The following is a 16467-nucleotide window of genomic DNA, read 5'->3' as shown; positions in this document are numbered from 1 at the left end:
GGCCATGGCGGCCATGACAGTCCAGGTCCATCGCCCTGTACGGGATGGCGGATGGAGAGGGGGGAGTGTGGGAGGTCAACGGCAGGATACTGGCATGGTACATGCTCTAAGCCTGAGGCTACCTAGACACCAGGCGAGATCGCGAGAGAGCGGAGACGCGAGAGAATGAGAGGTTGTTGCACACATCCACAACCAGGCCCATGTGGGTAGCAGGTCGTGGCGGGGCATATTGTAACAGGTACAGCTCGACATGAGATGTACAGACCATGTACGCCTGTCATTCTCATGGTTGGAGTGAGGCCCGCCAGCCAGCTTTGACAACCAGCCAGTCAATTATCGAGCTGAGAAAGGAGGCATCTGGGGCAGAACAACAGCTCTTCGGAGACCAGCAGCAGGTACACCGGACGCATGCATCGACTTTGGCGAGAAGACCAATCACTCGCTGCCGTCTCCACGAGCGCTGCCTCAAAGTCCTGGCTTGTACCAGTGTAGGAGAGTTGCAAGGCAGGCGGATGATCGGTCTCTTGATGCCAGCCCGCGGGCACGTAGATCATTTTCGGATTCTAGAAAGTTTATGGTGCTCCCTAACACTCAACGCTGTCGACACGGATTTAGAGCAGGGAAATCATGTAGTCAAGGTGGAGATTCAATCCCGCCTATGCCGAAATGTGGCCGCTTGCTCAAGAGTGGTGTTTCGGGTTTCTTTGCCTCTCTACATCTGTGCATCACGGGGAAGACCGATCGTTCCAGGTCAGTAGTACCCAGGGACTCTGCTGCTCGTCATAGTACCCCGTCTTCCCACCGACAACGCCCAACGGCCAAGTCGGTGAAGGGGGTTGGATCGCCAGCCCAGAGATGAGAGGGTAGGCGTGGCAGGGTGGTGGGTGGATTCCTCTGCGGTGGCGTGGAGATCAGCAAGTAGCTGCAGCCATTGTACTCGGACTCTGGTCAGGATAGCTTCATACAAGTCTGCTTAGAATCATGTCAGTCGTCCGGGGCCGGCAGCACTTAGCGTCGTGGGGGCCAGGCAGCTATTCCAAGTAAAGGTACAGTAACAGTCCGAAAAGGGTTGCCCTGGCGCCCCGTCCGGTGCCTTGATGCCTTGGTGCCCTGGTACCAACTACCAACAGTTGCACGAGAAGATGAAAAGGAGGCAATTGATTAGTTGCAGACGAGAGCTATGGTCGCCTGTGTGATTGTGCGTCATTCTCTTGTCTTCCCAGGAGGTCGGCCCGCGGCCAGCGGCGGTCTGTTGCGGTCGTCGGCGGGTGTATGATCCGAACGGTGGAGGAGAAGAAAAAGAGGAGAGAATGTACGTGGTACCAGCGAAAGTGAGAGCGGCCGGCGAGCGAGCGAGCGGGAGAAGAAGATGAGGCGGACGGGATCTGAAGATGGATAGCAGATACAGATCTGTCCTGACTTCTGGCCAGGCCAAAAACAAAACAACCTCCCAGCACCAAACGTTGTCCCAATGTATCCGCCCACCCGGTTGATTCTGTCACATCGTGACATCGTAGATGCATCGTGACAATACGAGCGAGCCTCCTTTCCAACCCCAGCCCGATTCTGGGGGCAATTACTTCCGGTAGTAGATCTGCGGAGGGGGGGGCATCATGTCAGTATGGTTGCAATCAGAGAGAATCAAACGTGGGAGTGGGACTTGTTCCTTACCTTTTTGAATTGAAAGTGCAGTTGCAGGATACCCTGCAGGGAGTATAAGATTAGCTCAACGCCATGACAAGGGTGGCTGGTGTCAAGTAATATGACAGAAAAACAGGAGAATATGTCCAGAGGCGCGCGTGTAGGCGGTTGGGCAAGGGGAGGGGGGGGGAGGGGGAGGAATGGCGGAGTCGGTGGTCTGGCGGAAAGCGAAGGCTGTCTTCCCCTCGTCTCCTCGTGGACCGCCTATCACGGCATTGGAGAAAGGTCTCATGGAGGGTCGGTTCCTTCGACATGACGGCAGATTGGGGAAACGAGGAAAAGAGAGAAGGGTAAGGGGCACAGTTGTGCGGGCGTTGCTCTTTGCAACCCCCCCCCCCCCCCTTTGAGTGATTCTTGTGCTCTCCGTGCATATGCACCGCGTCGACTCCGCCACGAGCACTATGAGAAGGGAGAGAGAGAGAGAGAGAAACAAGACAAGATGCAGATGAAAAGGGCCACGTGAAGACGGTGTAGAAAACGCCACAAAACATACCTTATCGAAAGAACTTTTGAAGCCGCGATCCTTCTTCGCACTGTAATCCCACTCGCGGTCCACGATTCTGAAGGCAATGTCTTCGTAAGGTGGACCTGCGATGAATCGGATGAGGCATGTATCTTCCTCCCCTGCTGCGGCAAAAGACTCCCCCCTTTTCCTGCCGTGTTCTCGAATGATTTTGAAAGTAGGCGCCTTGGTCTTGTCAATGAGTTCGGGATAGAAGATGTTGAACTTGTAGCCCTGGACAACCTTTGGGGGCGGGTTGTCATGGTCGTAATGTGTCTGGTTGTACTTGTTCCATTCGTAGCCCATCTGAACGCGGTTGAAGTATCTCGGCTTTCGTGGACGGTGCTTGTCAGCCCATTGAGGTTTCGAGCCACTTGCAACGGTCTCTTCTGCCGTGAATATCTCCTCGTCCTCACCAATGCCACGCGCGACCTCACGGTCGTATAGAGCTTTGGTAGCTTGGGAAAAGTCTTCGTTGCCCGTCTGAGCGAATCGAGCAGTTCCCGGGGGCGCACTTGAAACAGGTACCGCCTTTGTTTCTGTCCTGCTTGGTTCAGATGACAGGTTCCTGACTGCTGCAGGGCCCGAAATAGAATCGGCATGGTTGGCTTGGTGGTGGCCCAGTGCCTTTGCCTTTTCCGGATCCTGCAGCTTCAGCAGTGCGGCTTTGCTGTCGTTGATTGCTTCGGACACCTTTCTCAGCTTGGCCTTAGCCTTCCACACCAGCAGACTGCGGAGAAGCTGCTCCCAATAGTCGACATCGATATCGTCGTTGGAGCGGAGCTTTGCCTTGATCTGTGATTCGAGTGCCTCGAGCTGCTCGTACGTCTTGGGGCGCAGGATCTTGTCGACATCTTCGGATACTGTGCTCACGACCCGAGCGTCTGGACCTTGTGGTTTCAGCTTCTGCCGCCTGTCGGCACAGATGGCTTGCAACGACTTCCAGTAGTCGCGATTGCGGTCGTTTTGCTCGAGGGTGTGGTAGGACGTGATGTCAGAATCCAGGTCTCGTAGCTGTGATTCGTCGAGCCCCTGCAGGACCTCCTCGGGAGAGGCCACATTGAGGTGCAAGTCGGCATCGTCGTCGTCGAAGACGTCCCGGTCGTCGTCGATGAAGCGCAGATTGAAGGCCAGAAGATCAATAGGCTTGGCTCGGCCTTCCCGAACTCGAATATCAGCCTTCTTCTTGGCTTGTTTCAGAACGAACTTGTCCTCATCGGCGACAAACTGTCTAGACTGCTCATCCTGCGTCATATAGCTCGAATTGTTGTTCTGACGTGGCCGCGAAGAAGGGGGAAGGTTCGAGGGTTTGGTGATGCGATTATTCGGGTCGCGTCGTGGAGAGGCTATGTCTCTGTCTCTTTCGCGATCTCTGCGGCTGGGTGATCTGCGCCCTGAGAGCATGGCTCTGCGGCCCGGGTCCATGTTTGCTGTCGTTGAGGGATTGGGGGATCGGCGACAACGGTTCTGGTGTCAGGTAGAATACTGTCTTTGTCGTGAAGGTCGTAAGTTGGGGGCGATCTCGTCGTCGCGAGCTGAGCGAGCTGCCTTGCGACAACAGGAAAGAAGGCCCAGGGCTTATCGGGGAACTTGTCTTACGGGGGGCCAGCTCTTATCGCCATGTGACGTGAGATTGATGCGTGGGTCCGGCTGATCTCCGGGCACTGTTTTCCGTCCTTACCCCATAAGGTACCCATAATACACCGAGGCTTACCGAAAGCGCTTCTGCTCACCGGGCGTTGGTCCAGATCGTTCACCTCGAGCCGCACGGACGGTCCCCAAAGGCCAATCAGATTCGCTTTTCGCTTTCTCCGCCCCGCCATGGATCCCTGAACCAATCGGGCGGGGCAACAGGGCCCCCGCTAAACCAGGGCCTTGGGAGCTGAGATGGCACGCTAGAGCTGATGCACGTCCAGATCTCCCGATTTCAGGAACATGATGACGCACAAGACATCGCGCCGATCGTGAACCTTTCTCCAGCTGGATCATGTCCAAAGCCCCTTCCCACAGGCTGAAGAGCTTGATGGGAGGGCCAGACGAAAGTTAGAACCATGCAATATTCAATCAAACAGTTCAGATTCAGTCTTTCGATTGGAAAAATCTCAGTTTTCGTCACCTTATGCTCGCCTGTCGCGTCTTGCTCCCCAGCAACGCGCTTCCACCTCTAACTCATTCTTATACTCGTGTTGCGATTGCTACTACTGCCATTTCTCCCTTTGCCTCGCGCTTCAACTCGACTTCCGCCTTGAGCTTTTCTCAACTCTGCAACTCCCGCCTCCTCTGCAGTACTCGACAACCGAGCTCGATCAACCTCACAGCAGCGAATCCTCGCTCTCATCCTCACTACTTCACCACGATGCCGCCCAAGCAGAAGCGCAAGGCGGCACCGGCGGCGGAGTCTAGCGACTCTGGGAGAAAGAGAACCAAGACGGAGCAGAATGGCGGAGATCCCCTGCGCAAGCCGCACCCGTTCCACGAAGACGCTGAGAAGCATGGGATCGTCCTCCGGAAGTTCTATCCACACGAGATGAGCAACGACCGAGCACGCGCCTACAACGAGAACGAACTTCCAAGACCAATCGAGGAGCTCACCTCCGCTCTGGAGCAGACTTCCAAAACGAGAAAGGCAGTCAAGACAAAGAACGCCGTCGTCCATTGGTTCAAGATGGACCTCCGGACAACAGACAACAGATCGCTGTCTCTAGCGAGCGCTAAGGCCAAGGAAGCGGGCGTTCCACTGATCGCCATGTTCATTGTCAGTCCCCAGGACTATGAAGCGCATCTAACGGCCCCCATCCGCATCGATTTTATGCTCAGGACCCTGCATGTTCTGAGGGAGGACCTCGCCAAACTTGACATCCCGCTTTATGTCGAGACCGTTGAAAAACGCAAAAAGATTCCCGAACGGATCGCTGAGCTCATGGATCAATGGGAGGCCAGCCACTTGTTTGCCAATATGGAGTACGAGGTGGACGAGCTCCGCCGAGAGGGGAAGATGGTCCGCATGTTTGCCGACAAGGGCCTCTCGTACGAGGTCCTGCACGATACGTGCGTCGTCCCTCCCGGACTTTTGACCAGCGGGGCAGGCAAACAGTACGCCGTTTATTCACCCTGGTTCCGGGCCTGGGTCCGGCACGTCCACGAGAACTTGGACCTTCTCGAGCTATACGATCCGCCCGCGAAGAACCCATCCAGCGCAAGGGAGAAGTACGGCAAGCTATTTGAAACGGAGATTCCGGAGGAGATTGTAGACCGGAAGCTCGACGACGACCAGAAGAAGCGCTACCGTGCCTTCTTCCCGGCTGGCGAACATGAGGCACGAAGCCGTCTGGAGAAGTTCTGCGAGGAAAAGGTCGGCCAGTATCACAACAAACGCAACATCCCTCACGACGCCGGGACCTCCACCTTGTCAGTGCACCTTGCCAGTGGGACCATCAGTTCGAGAACATGCGTGCGGTACGCTCGGGACCGCAACAAGACCAAGAAGCTGGATGCGGGCAACGAGGGGATACGGGTATGGATCAGCGAGGTGGCATGGCGAGACTTCTACAAGCACGTCTTGGTAAATTGGCCATATGTCTGGTATGTCGGACAACGTTCCCCTTTCCGTCCATAATCCGAAAGCCTTGATCACTAACAAGTCCCAACTAGCATGAACAAGCCTTTCAAGCCCGAGTACGCAAACATCGAATGGTCCTACGATATGGACGACTTCAAAGCCTGGAAAGAGGGCAGGACCGGATTCCCCATTGTCGACGCGGCGATGCGCCAGATGGTCCACATGGGCTGGATGCATAACCGATGTCGCATGATCGTCGCCTGCTTCCTCGCAAAGGATCTCCTTATTGACTGGCGCATGGGAGAACGAGTGTTTATGGAAACCCTTATTGATGGCGATTTCGCCTCAAACAATGGCGGCTGGGGTTTCTCTGCCAGTGTCGGCGTAGATCCCCAGCCCTACTTTCGCATTTTCAATCCACTCCTCCAGAGCGAGAAGTTTGATGCTGACGGAGACTATATCCGCAAGTGGGTGCCTGAGTTGAAGGGCATCAAGGGCAAGGCGATCCACGCCCCGTACGACCGCGGTGCGGGCGCCCAGGCGAAGAAAGCAGGCTATCCCGAGCCCATGGTTGAACACAAGGGATGTCGTGAACGAGCCTTATCGGCGTACAAGGCTGGATTGGGCAGAACCGACTTGTGAGCATTACTGCTTAGGCCTGTGGTCGACCAATTGGTCTTTGTAAGGTAGTGTTGCAAGTCTTGGTGGGGTTGGTCTCGACGTCGAGCAAGGTTATGTTACCCCTGGGTGGATAGAAAGCAATACCATAATAGTGTCTGTCGTGACCAAATACCTCACCTCGAGCATGACAAGTCAAAATAGTGTGTATCTCTGGGTGAAGACAAGTCTTTCGAACACCTCTCTCGAGACCTTATCATTCGTTCGATTACTGTTGATGTAACGCGTTCTTCTCGATCAGCCTCTCGAAGCCAGCATCCACGGTCAAGGTTTGGGACGCAAGCGCGGTCGAATGGGCGCCGTCTCTCTCGAGAAGTACTGACCAGCAGCAGTAATCATCTGCTTATATTAAACACTTTTTTTACACCGCTCCGATCATCCAAATGAATCTTCATTTCTTTACGTTGAACCTTTGCTGGATGTGTCCATCTTTCGTAACGTTCATACAGCCTCTCGCCTTTTAGACGTCAACCGAGGCCTAGGATGATGTTCGGACAAGAAGGTCCTTGGGTCGCACAGATCTACGACAGTCTCGGCAGTCATGTTCCGTCACCTGCATCTGGCATTGGCTACAGCCGTTGGTCAACAGTTGTTGGTGAAGTGGCTGCCGGCGTCGACGCCAAGATGCCAAGCCGTGAACTCTCCGAACGCTCAACCTGCGGGTTACCCAAGTCAACGCAAGACTCGTGACCACAAAGCGTATATTGACGACTTCCAAGTCAGCTTGACAATACTTAGAGCTGCTATCGCGAAACAGAATGTATGTATGTGAGTGAACCAGTTTCGCGAAGGCACTGGGACGCAGCGACGAGCCGTGGCGGAAGCATCCAACGGCGGGACCCAGGCCTTCTTACCCCTTGCGCCCACTCTCAACTTCATTTCAATCGAATTCATCACTGGTGGGATCGTGAATAAGGATTCATCACATTTCGCGGTACCGAAAAATGCTCGAGTCGTAGTCATGTGCTGTAAAGTGCGTTCCGATGGCCCGATGCAACCTCGGAGGCAGCTACTCCGGCTCGACCGCCCACCAAAGACCACGACTTTTCCGACATCGCAGGTCCCGTTCTTCCACTCCTGGAAATGAAACATACTCTCATTGGTCCCACGTAGTCGCATTTCTTCGAGGTCACCTGCCCCTTCTCCGGATTGTGTGATTCCAGTGAGCCGGTCCGACGTTGCTGTCGTCCTCACCACGAGTCTATGGCACCTGCGGCTCTAGGAATGCCGGCCCCCAAGGGGAAACAGACTAGGGTACCTAGTCTAGATCGTTCCCTTCACGGAGTCTAGAGCCGGTGATATAAGGCAAATTCGCAAAAGGCAACATTGAGATTACCCCTGTGAGAACGGTAGCGAGTCGGGCGGGACATGCGACCCCACGGGGGCTCCCAACTTTCATGGTGAAAGAGGGAAGGTGCCACGGAGTAGAGGGTTCCATGAGCCGACGAAAATAAGAATATGGGCTAAAGGAAGCTTGGGAGGTGACATGCTGCTCTAAAGCCTGGCTTATAAGAAGACAGCCAAGTATATGTGCCGAGACATACTTCCCATTTGCTTCTTCATCCAGATACCCAAGAGTCGTAAAGAGTCTACGCAACTCTCACTCATCATGAAGCACCTCGCATCTCTCGGAGCCCTCATCGGCGCCGTCTCTGCACAAGCGCCCCTGTATGGGCAATGCGGGGGCCAAGGATGGGCTGGGGCAACGACATGTGTCAGCGGCTCAGTATGCACTGCTACGAACCAATGGTACAGCCAGTGTCTTCCCGGAACGGCCGCGCCTTCGGTCACAACGACGCTCGTCACGAAGACGACTTCCACGGCCAAATCCACCGCCACAGCAACCTCTCCACCTGCCGACTCTCTCGGCTGGAAGTGGTTCGGTGTCAACGAGGCCGGTGGTGAATTCGGAGAGAAGACGCTGCCTGGTGTTTGGGGCACGGATTTCATCTTCCCTGACACATCTACCATTACTGTGAGTTTCCGAGAGTTCAGTCTAGGTAATTGGACTTGAAACTTACACTTGTTTAGACTCTTCGAGGCCAGGGTTACAACACATTCCGTGTCCAGTTTAAGATGGAGCGCATGACTCCAAACTCCCTGACGGCAGGCTTCAACACAGCCTACCTGGCAAACCTTACAACCGTTATCAATCATATTACCTCAAGCGGAGGCTGGGCTGTCTTGGATCCCCACAACTACGGACGGTTCTACGACAACATCATCACTGATACTGGTGCTTTCCAAACGTGGTGGAAGAACTTTGCCACCCAGTTCAAGAATAATGATCACGTCATCTTTGATACGAACAACGAGTATAACACCATGGACCAGACACTTGTACTCAACCTGAACCAGGCCGCTATCAATGGTATCCGCGCAGCAGGAGCAACCCAGTATATCTTCGTCGAAGGAAATCAGTGGTCTGGCGCCTGGTCGTGGGTGACAGTCAACGATAACATGAAGGCCCTCACCGACCCGTTGAACAAGATTGTTTACGAAATGCATCAGTACCTCGACTCAGACAGCTCCGGTACATCGGCAACGTGTGTTTCTGCAACTATTGGCGTTGAAAGACTTACTGCTGCCACTAATTGGCTGCGCGAGAATGGTAAGGTTGGTATCTTGGGCGAGTTCGCCGGCGGAGCCAACCCCCAATGCCAGGCCGCCGTCAAGGGCATGCTTGACTACCTCAAGGCCAACTCAGAAGTATTTTTGGGGGCCCTTTGGTGGTCAAGCGGGCCTTGGTGGGGTGATTATATCTACAGTTTCGAGCCTCCCTCTGGCACGGGTTACACGTATTACAACTCCTTGTTGAAGGGGTATGTTGCGTGAGGCGGTTGGAGATGCGGTACAGCCTTGCGTACTGTGTAACGCAAGGAAGGTGCTCTGGGGACGTCTGAAATGGCTGTAAGGTCATGCTTATACCTTAAATTTGCTGTACATATTCACTTCGTATATATGATTCGATTCTTACCCAGACATGACAAACGTCAACTTGAAGCTTGGAAACTAGAGGTTTGTCCTGATCATCAGCCACGAGGAGACTTGAAATTGGGAACAGAAGAAAGAGATTGGAAAGATATGAGTTGTGTTGTTGAAGAGTTTGACGCGGTGGATGCTAAACTATCACCGCACCATCGGGGCCCTCCGGGTGAGGAGCCGGTATCTCGGCCCCACTCATACCGAGAAAGTGGACCACACCCGGACCAATCCGGCATGGACATTTTTCTGCCTTACACGTACCTTCAGCGATATTGAAACAAGACGCAATTCGATTTCATAATTCAATCTGATCGTTGAGGCTTTTATCTAACAATTGAGACTTCAATCTCATCGTCGAGATTAAAGCCATTAAGATAGAAAGGAAGTAGTGCAATGCCTTGCCGACTCGCGGTCCCTTCGTCAGGTAGCTGCAGGTGGATAGACAAATGGCCTGACACCCAGCACATCCCGGGAGGTTATTCCTAGTGTCACTTCGACCTCTATCACTGCCCGAATCTCGATTTCTATCTTTGTTATCGCCATCATCTCTACCATTACTCGTGTTCGCCTTTTTCTTTTGAATATCCTCTATCGAATACTTTCGAAGTGTTGGAATATGATATTGGTAGTGAAGGTAATGGCAAGGGTGAAGAGGACGTTCTGCTGTGGATCGACCTCTATGTAATTTTTTCAACGGGGAAAACTTCACGGAAAGTCCAGTCACCAAGCAATCACCTTCAATTCTCCAGCAACAGCCCCAAGACCACCATCTTCATCGGCGCTCAGTCTAAAATCAGCCTATCTATGGCGTCCCGCCAATTGCGCCTAGGCATGGTAGTTAGGCATGCCCTAGTGTAATTAGCGCGCTACCAGTTCATGGCGGTTAGCTGACATCTGTAACTTCGTCTCGTAGAAAGCTCTCGGCTTGATCAAGGGTCTGCCATTCTGCTTATCAAACCACGATGTTGCTTTTGAAGAGAACCAGTGGGCAAGTTTACCTCCTGCGCCACCAGTCGTCAAAGTCATCTGCAGGCACATCACGTATCGCTTGAAAAAGAAGTGCTGAAAGTTTTCTGCATGTGAGGAAATGGGAAATCTGAGGCCACTGTACGCGATTGCTTACGAGGACATCAAGACTGGGCCAGCGAAGTAGATCATCACTGAGCCTATATCATAGTCTTAAAGGGATGATTCATGTCTTCTATAGTCTTCATTCACAACTGAAGTCCTGAATGCTGCCAAGATCACCCAGGTACCTTTTGCCGATGTTCGAATCCAGGCTGTGGCATCAATGTTCTAGAACTTTCAATTCTCTAGCTTCTGACTTTGAGAGGATCATGTGGAGCTAGCACTTCACCAGGGAATTTCCTGGCCGGTAATGACGTTGATAAACTTGCCCGACGTACTTTCGCGGGTTGCGTTGTCGATCTATCAATATCTCAGTCAGCCAGCCTAATTCCCAATTACTTGAAGAGAGTCAGGAGACATCGGAACAACTTACTAAGTCTATCGTCTTCGAAGTACTCTCTTCAATCGTATGCGGTGCTTCTTTAAGCCCCATGATGCGCGCACCGATGTTGCCCATCTCCGTCTGAACATGGCTACGCCTTAGGTCAGCATGTTTTGTCGACAACTATCAGCTCCAGAAGCTGCTTACCCAGGGTGAATGGCAAATGCGACCAGAGAAGGGTTGCCGGCATGAATAGCTCTGCCATGAGCGAGTTGTAAGCGATCTAATTCCGGAGCTTGTCCACCATCTGACTTTGCCTAATCACTTACACGGTGAACCAATCCTGAGCGGCCTTAGACACGCCATAAGCACCAGCATAGAACGCCATGTACTTCTCGCAGTTGGTGATGGAGCCGGCACCGCTCGATACCGAAACCCACTTCGGCGAAGTGGACTTGTCGAGAAGTGGCTTGAAAGCCTGGAAGAGACGAATGGGACCCAGAGTGTTGACCTGCAGGGTGTACTCTACTGTTTCGATTTCCGCGGTGTCCAGCTTTTTGGGTGGCATGGGGCCCATACCAGCGTTGGCGATGATGAGGTCTACATGTTCAATTCCAGCTGCTTCGACATCCTTGAACGCCTGCAGAGGATCGGTCGATGAAATACTGTCGATGCCGACGAGGAGAAGGCGGGAGCCTTCGGCTTTGGGAAGTTTGTCCAAGTCTTGGGATGCTTGGGCTTTGGTATCCCGCACGCTACCGATGATTGTATGCTTCGGTCGAGCAAGGTACTTTTGCAGAAGTCCCTTCCCGATACCTGGCGCGCCATTAGGTTCGGGACGTCATTACCTCAACTTGATTGAGAAACAGCATCAAGACAAGGAAGAGAGCCCACCTTTATTGACTCCAGTGATGAGCACAACAGTTGAGGTAGACATTTCCTGTTCTTTTCAAATCTCAGAAGATTCAGGTAAATATGTTTCGAAGTAAAGAGTATTCAGGTTGGAAGCAGCGAGATGGCAGGCAAAAGGGGTGTTTGGCGTATAGCCTGTGATCGGATCTCTTGTGATGATAGAAAATGTTGCAGTCTCTTTATAAAACCTCAAACCACTTACAAACTATTCGAAGCTACTGAGACAAAAGAAACCGTCTAGTCTTTTCTTGGCTAGGTGTCGTTCGCTTTCGGAGTAAATTGCTGCCTAAGGTACATCGTAGTGAGGGGCTAACTGCATGTTTTTGTTGGAAATGCGGCACCAGAAGAATACTTGCTGCCTGTTTATCTGAAAACGCATCCGAACCAGTCGTAATGAGGAAATTGGCGAGTTATGCGGGCCCCAAAACGGGTTTACTGTACTGTTGCCGCATGACCGTGGAGACAAGCTGCAGATGCGGTTTGAACGACAGTCCGGCTCGCGACCACGCACTGATGTGATCTTGGTCAACCGGCTAGATGATGTTCAACATTGCGAGCCCATGCTAGAGCATAGATCTCATGATCAACCAATCGCAATGACTTGATAGAGCTAAGGAAGCTTATCCCCTAAACTTCTGCCTGCCGTCTGTGGAACTCGAGAAGCTTGATTTCACGTACCTTAGGCAACGATTTCGGTAAGGTACTCTCGTGCTGAACCTTGCGACATTGATCTCATCATCATGGAGTCCTGGGGCAAGTGATGCCGGAGCATGATAATTGCAAATCCTATTGTACCATTGAGTGCATTACATAACAACTATTCGATGGAACCGAGAAGTCGTGTTGTACAACCCTTTACAACCTCATGTCACTGCTCCTCTAATGCCTTATAAATGGCCCTGATGTATGACTTCGCAGCGTTGTTTCCCAAACCCGACATGGACAGCTTATTCATCACATATGCGATGGTGATTTTCCTGTCTAGATCCATAACGACGAATGATCCACCGAGGCCTGCCCAGAAGCATATACGTCCGTTAGGCAGGAAATCAGCAACCGCCGTACCACCTTCGCCCGTAATGCCAAATCCGATACCGAAACGCATAGGCACGCCCATAACAAGATCAACCCCGTTGGATTGTTGCTCAAATATGAGGTTGATGGTGTCTTGTGAGAGGAAACGTTTGCCGTCGACGCTGCCGCCGAGACTGATGATCGAGAGAATTCGCGTGAGCGCGTAGGCATTGGCGTGCCCGCTCCCGGCGAGGATGTCGCCCTGGCGCCAGGTAGGACCGTTAGCGAAGTCTGAGGGGAAGGGCATGGGGTTCATGGTCTTGAACGTGATGGAGCCCGGCTGGGGACCCATGCCGGGACCGAGGGGAGGCATAGGTGCGGAAATAACATCCGTCGTCCGGGGGAGTTCTTTGTCGGAAACGCCAAAGTGAAAGTCTGCGCCCAGTGGCTTTACGATCTCTTCCATGATGAAATCTCTTAGCGTTGTACCCGTCGCGCGACGGACGATGGCTGCTAGTAGATGGCCAAACGTGAATGAGTGATATCCAGATGCTGTGCCGGGTTCCCACCACGGTGCCTGCGTAGCTAGCTTTGCTGCAGCCGCGTCGAGGTCAGAGATTTCTTCGAAAGAGAGCGGTCCATCGGCATCCCAGCCAGAGACCCCCGACGTGTGAGAGAGGATATGGCGGATCTCGATATCTTCTTTACCATTGGCGGCGAACTCAGGCCAATGCTTCGAGACCTTGTCGTTGATCGAAAGGATTTTTCGGTCGACGAGAATGAGGATGGCGAGACTGAGGACGGTCTTGGTGGAGGAGAAGATGGTGACGAGGGTGTTTTTGGTCCATGGCTGGGTGCGTTCCTTGTCCGTGTAGCCACCCCACAGGTTTACAACATCGTTGCCCTCAATGTTGACAGCAATGGCGGCGCCGACTTCTTCTCCACTGTCGATATAGTCCTGAAGTTGCTTGCGTACCTCTTGAAACTTAGGGTCGCAAGTGCCGTGCGTTTGTGTTCGTGTTTCTGTCATGATGACGAGACTGTTAACCAAGAATAAGCAGTGGACTTGGTCGAGTTGTAAGTTGTATGGTGGGGCTGGAGTTGATTGAAAAGTCGATGATGAAGGCTGATTTTACAAAACTCATAGAGTACAGCGAGACATGTTTTCCTTTTATAGTTGATATGATGCCAACGACACCTACATTGTCGGTGGTTGTTCACTCCGAGCCATCACGGCTTCAGATGCAGGCTGCCAAGCGCAGGTCTTCGTTCCACCCTAGAGCGTCTCGCAGTGCAGTGTCGGTAGCTACCACTGCCGACTCCCCGGCCATCGGAGCGGCGCGTGGCGCCTGAGAAGTCGGTGCTTCACCCGCCGACTGGCCGGACGGAGTGTGTCTGTTCTAGGGCCTCAGCAGGCACACAGGCCAGCGGTGCTTCTTGGCGCTCTGGGTGCCTCGCTGCTTACTGTCGCTAACCGTTGTTGGCTTCAGGCGCAGGCCATGGGGATAACGCGCAACTTCCGAGGTGACCCGGAATTAACCCAGTTAAGAGTCTTTCCAGCTAGTGTATGGAGTATCTATCATTTGATGACTGGTACAGAGAGTTTTCTCGAATTCCCCGGGCAAAGGTCAATGTAATGTTGCGGCGCAGAGCGGGTGGCATCAACCGAGTAACAACGGGTAGGCCTACCCTCGTTTCAACCTCCAATCGCTCAACTCTCACCCAACTCTCACCAGTACCTCTGCATCATTCCGAGAAATATTGGCCTTTTCTCCCATGGGCGATGGCCAAGCCGTTGGGTTCGGACTAGGTCTTGCCCTGGGCGGTGTTTTCAGCGGCACTGTCGGGTGGCGATGGGGGCTTCATGCTGCTGCAATCCTTCACGTCTGCGGCCTTCTCACGAACATCGTCGTTGCGGTCTTTCTGTCACGTCTCGAGCATCCTATGCCGTCACGGTTGCTTGTTTTGGGGGTGAACTTCCTCCTGCGAGATGGGGGCGACGTAAGATTGTCGAACCAATGAGAGTTGGCTGCTGCAGTGAGCCATGATGATTCATTGTGGGTATTCAGGGCTGCTAGGTATGACAATGCTTGAATAGAGCATGTTGCTTACTCCGTAGTAATACTTATTCACCTGTAGCCCCGTTTGATTAAATACCAGGGATGACATGACGGGCTTGCAGTCAATTCCTTCCGACTTCAACTCACTCGACATCACCACATCACAGACCCCTTCGCATCTCCGGCGACACAGTTGCGTTTTCTGACATTTGCATACATCAAGTCACTTCAAAAAACATGGACGAGCCTATCGAGATTCTGGGCCAGCAGCCCACTCTCAAAATCTACACCCAGATAGCGGTCTGCTTTTCCGTCCAAGATGACCAATCCTATGCAAACATCACCAAAACTCTGACAAGCGGTCTTGAGCGACTTACCGCCGGGTTTCCCTGGGTTGCAGGGCAGATAATCAACGAGGGCGCGAGCGAAGGTAACACTGGCATCTTCAAGATCGCGCCACTGGAACCAACCCCGCCCTTGATTGTCAAGGATCTGAGAGAGGACCCATCAGTATCGTCGATGAAAGACATGAAAACGTCAGGCTTTCCCTTCGCCATGCTTGACGAAAGCATCGTCTGTCCTCGCCCGACTCTACCCATCGATCCCAATCTAGTAGGGAAACCTGAGCCAGTTTTCATCACCCAAGCTACGTTCATCAAAGGCGGGCTCGTTCTCGCATTCCTTGGCCACCATCAGGTGCTCGATGGAACCGGGCAAGGACAACTCATCAAACTCCTGTCCAAGGCGTGCATGGGCGAAGACTTCACCGAAGAGGAAATTGCAACTGGAAACCTGTCACGACACAACATTATTCCCCTCCTCGACGACTTTGAGGGTGGGCCCGAGACTGATGCGATGATCATCAAGCCCTCAGCAACGCCGGCAACGGCACCTGCCACGTGCAGCTGGGCCTACTTTGACTTTTCTGCAGCTTCTCTTTCAGCCTTAAAGTCATTGGCTTCGGAGACGGTCAAGTCAGGCTACATCACAACAGACGATGCCCTTACTGCCTTCGTCTGGCAGTCAATCAGCCGCATTCGTGCGAACCGCCTATCACACGAAGCGACAACTAAGCTCGCTCGAGCCATCAATGTGAGAGGATACATGGGCATTCCTCAAACTTTCCCAGCCCTCATCCAAAGCATGACGAACAACTCCATGGCGATTAAGGACCTCATCGAAAGACCACTGGGGGAAGCGGCATCTCAGCTCCGATCTGCTGTGGATCCTACAGCCTTGAGCTATGGAGTACGAGCTTTGGCGACACTCATGAACCAAGCGGCCGATAAGAGTGTCTTCTCATTCACCGGGACCCTTCATCTCGATAGAGATTTGGCTTTTAGTTCCTGGGCGAAACTCGATCTTTATGAGCACGACTTTGGATTGGGATTGGGCAAGCCTGAGTCGGTCCGGAGACCGCAATTCACACCCGTGGAGAGTCTTGGCTACCTGCTTCCCAAGGCACCAGATGGCAGCATCGCACTAGCAATATGTTTAAGGGACGAGGACATGAATGGGTTAAAGAAGGATGAATTATGGTTGAAGTATTCAAAGTACATAGGAAAGTAATTATCGGGCATTCCAGGCCCTTCAACGACTGCCATTC

At 52.9% G+C, this 16467-nt stretch overlaps 7 protein-coding genes across 7 annotated transcripts; 4 read left to right on the top strand and 3 right to left on the bottom strand.

Moving 5' to 3' along the window:
* Positions 1-266: 266 nt before the first annotated feature.
* On the top strand, positions 267-758 carry CABS01_03524 (uncharacterized protein; the record flags this gene model as incomplete). The annotated part of the gene is made up of 1 exon (XM_060536899.1): positions 267-758. One exon carries the CDS (start codon positions 267-269, stop codon positions 756-758), a length of 492 nt encoding a protein of 163 aa, XP_060392818.1.
* Positions 759-1576: 818 nt separating this feature from the next.
* CABS01_03523 (uncharacterized protein) lies at positions 1577-3628 on the bottom strand (the record flags this gene model as incomplete). The annotated part of the gene is made up of 3 exons (XM_060536898.1): positions 1577-1594; positions 1672-1704; positions 2195-3628. The coding sequence occupies 3 exons, from the start codon at positions 3626-3628 to the stop codon at positions 1577-1579; spliced, it is 1485 nt and encodes a 494-aa protein (XP_060392817.1).
* A 694-nt stretch (positions 3629-4322) lies between these two features.
* Positions 4323-6775, top strand: CABS01_03522 (DNA photolyase; the record flags this gene model as incomplete). The annotated part of the gene is made up of 3 exons (XM_060536897.1): positions 4323-5785; positions 5855-6400; positions 6682-6775. 3 exons carry the CDS (start codon positions 4323-4325, stop codon positions 6773-6775), a joined length of 2103 nt encoding a protein of 700 aa, XP_060392816.1.
* Positions 6776-8049: 1274 nt separating this feature from the next.
* Positions 8050-9275, top strand: CABS01_03521 (cellulase; the record flags this gene model as incomplete). The annotated part of the gene is made up of 2 exons (XM_060536896.1): positions 8050-8415; positions 8472-9275. The coding sequence occupies 2 exons, from the start codon at positions 8050-8052 to the stop codon at positions 9273-9275; spliced, it is 1170 nt and encodes a 389-aa protein (XP_060392815.1).
* A 1503-nt stretch (positions 9276-10778) lies between these two features.
* On the bottom strand, positions 10779-11812 carry CABS01_03520 (aflatoxin biosynthesis ketoreductase nor-1; the record flags this gene model as incomplete). The annotated part of the gene is made up of 5 exons (XM_060536895.1): positions 10779-10853; positions 10927-11026; positions 11083-11133; positions 11205-11691; positions 11770-11812. The coding sequence occupies 5 exons, from the start codon at positions 11810-11812 to the stop codon at positions 10779-10781; spliced, it is 756 nt and encodes a 251-aa protein (XP_060392814.1).
* An 843-nt stretch (positions 11813-12655) lies between these two features.
* CABS01_03519 (beta-lactamase) lies at positions 12656-13831 on the bottom strand (the record flags this gene model as incomplete). Its single annotated transcript, XM_060536894.1, has 1 exon — positions 12656-13831. One exon carries the CDS (start codon positions 13829-13831, stop codon positions 12656-12658), a length of 1176 nt encoding a protein of 391 aa, XP_060392813.1.
* A 1267-nt stretch (positions 13832-15098) lies between these two features.
* CABS01_03518 (trichothecene 3-O-acetyltransferase) lies at positions 15099-16430 on the top strand (the record flags this gene model as incomplete). Its single annotated transcript, XM_060536893.1, has 1 exon — positions 15099-16430. One exon carries the CDS (start codon positions 15099-15101, stop codon positions 16428-16430), a length of 1332 nt encoding a protein of 443 aa, XP_060392812.1.
* Between the last annotated feature and the right edge of the window lie 37 nt (positions 16431-16467).

This window comes from Colletotrichum abscissum, assembly GCF_030869225.1.
Source record: "Colletotrichum abscissum strain IMI 504890 chromosome Unknown Scaffold_6.1, whole genome shotgun sequence".
NCBI lineage: Eukaryota > Fungi > Ascomycota > Sordariomycetes > Glomerellales > Glomerellaceae > Colletotrichum > Colletotrichum abscissum.
The sequence above is the reverse complement of the archived record's forward strand: the minus strand, read 5'-3'. Positions and strand labels throughout refer to the sequence as shown.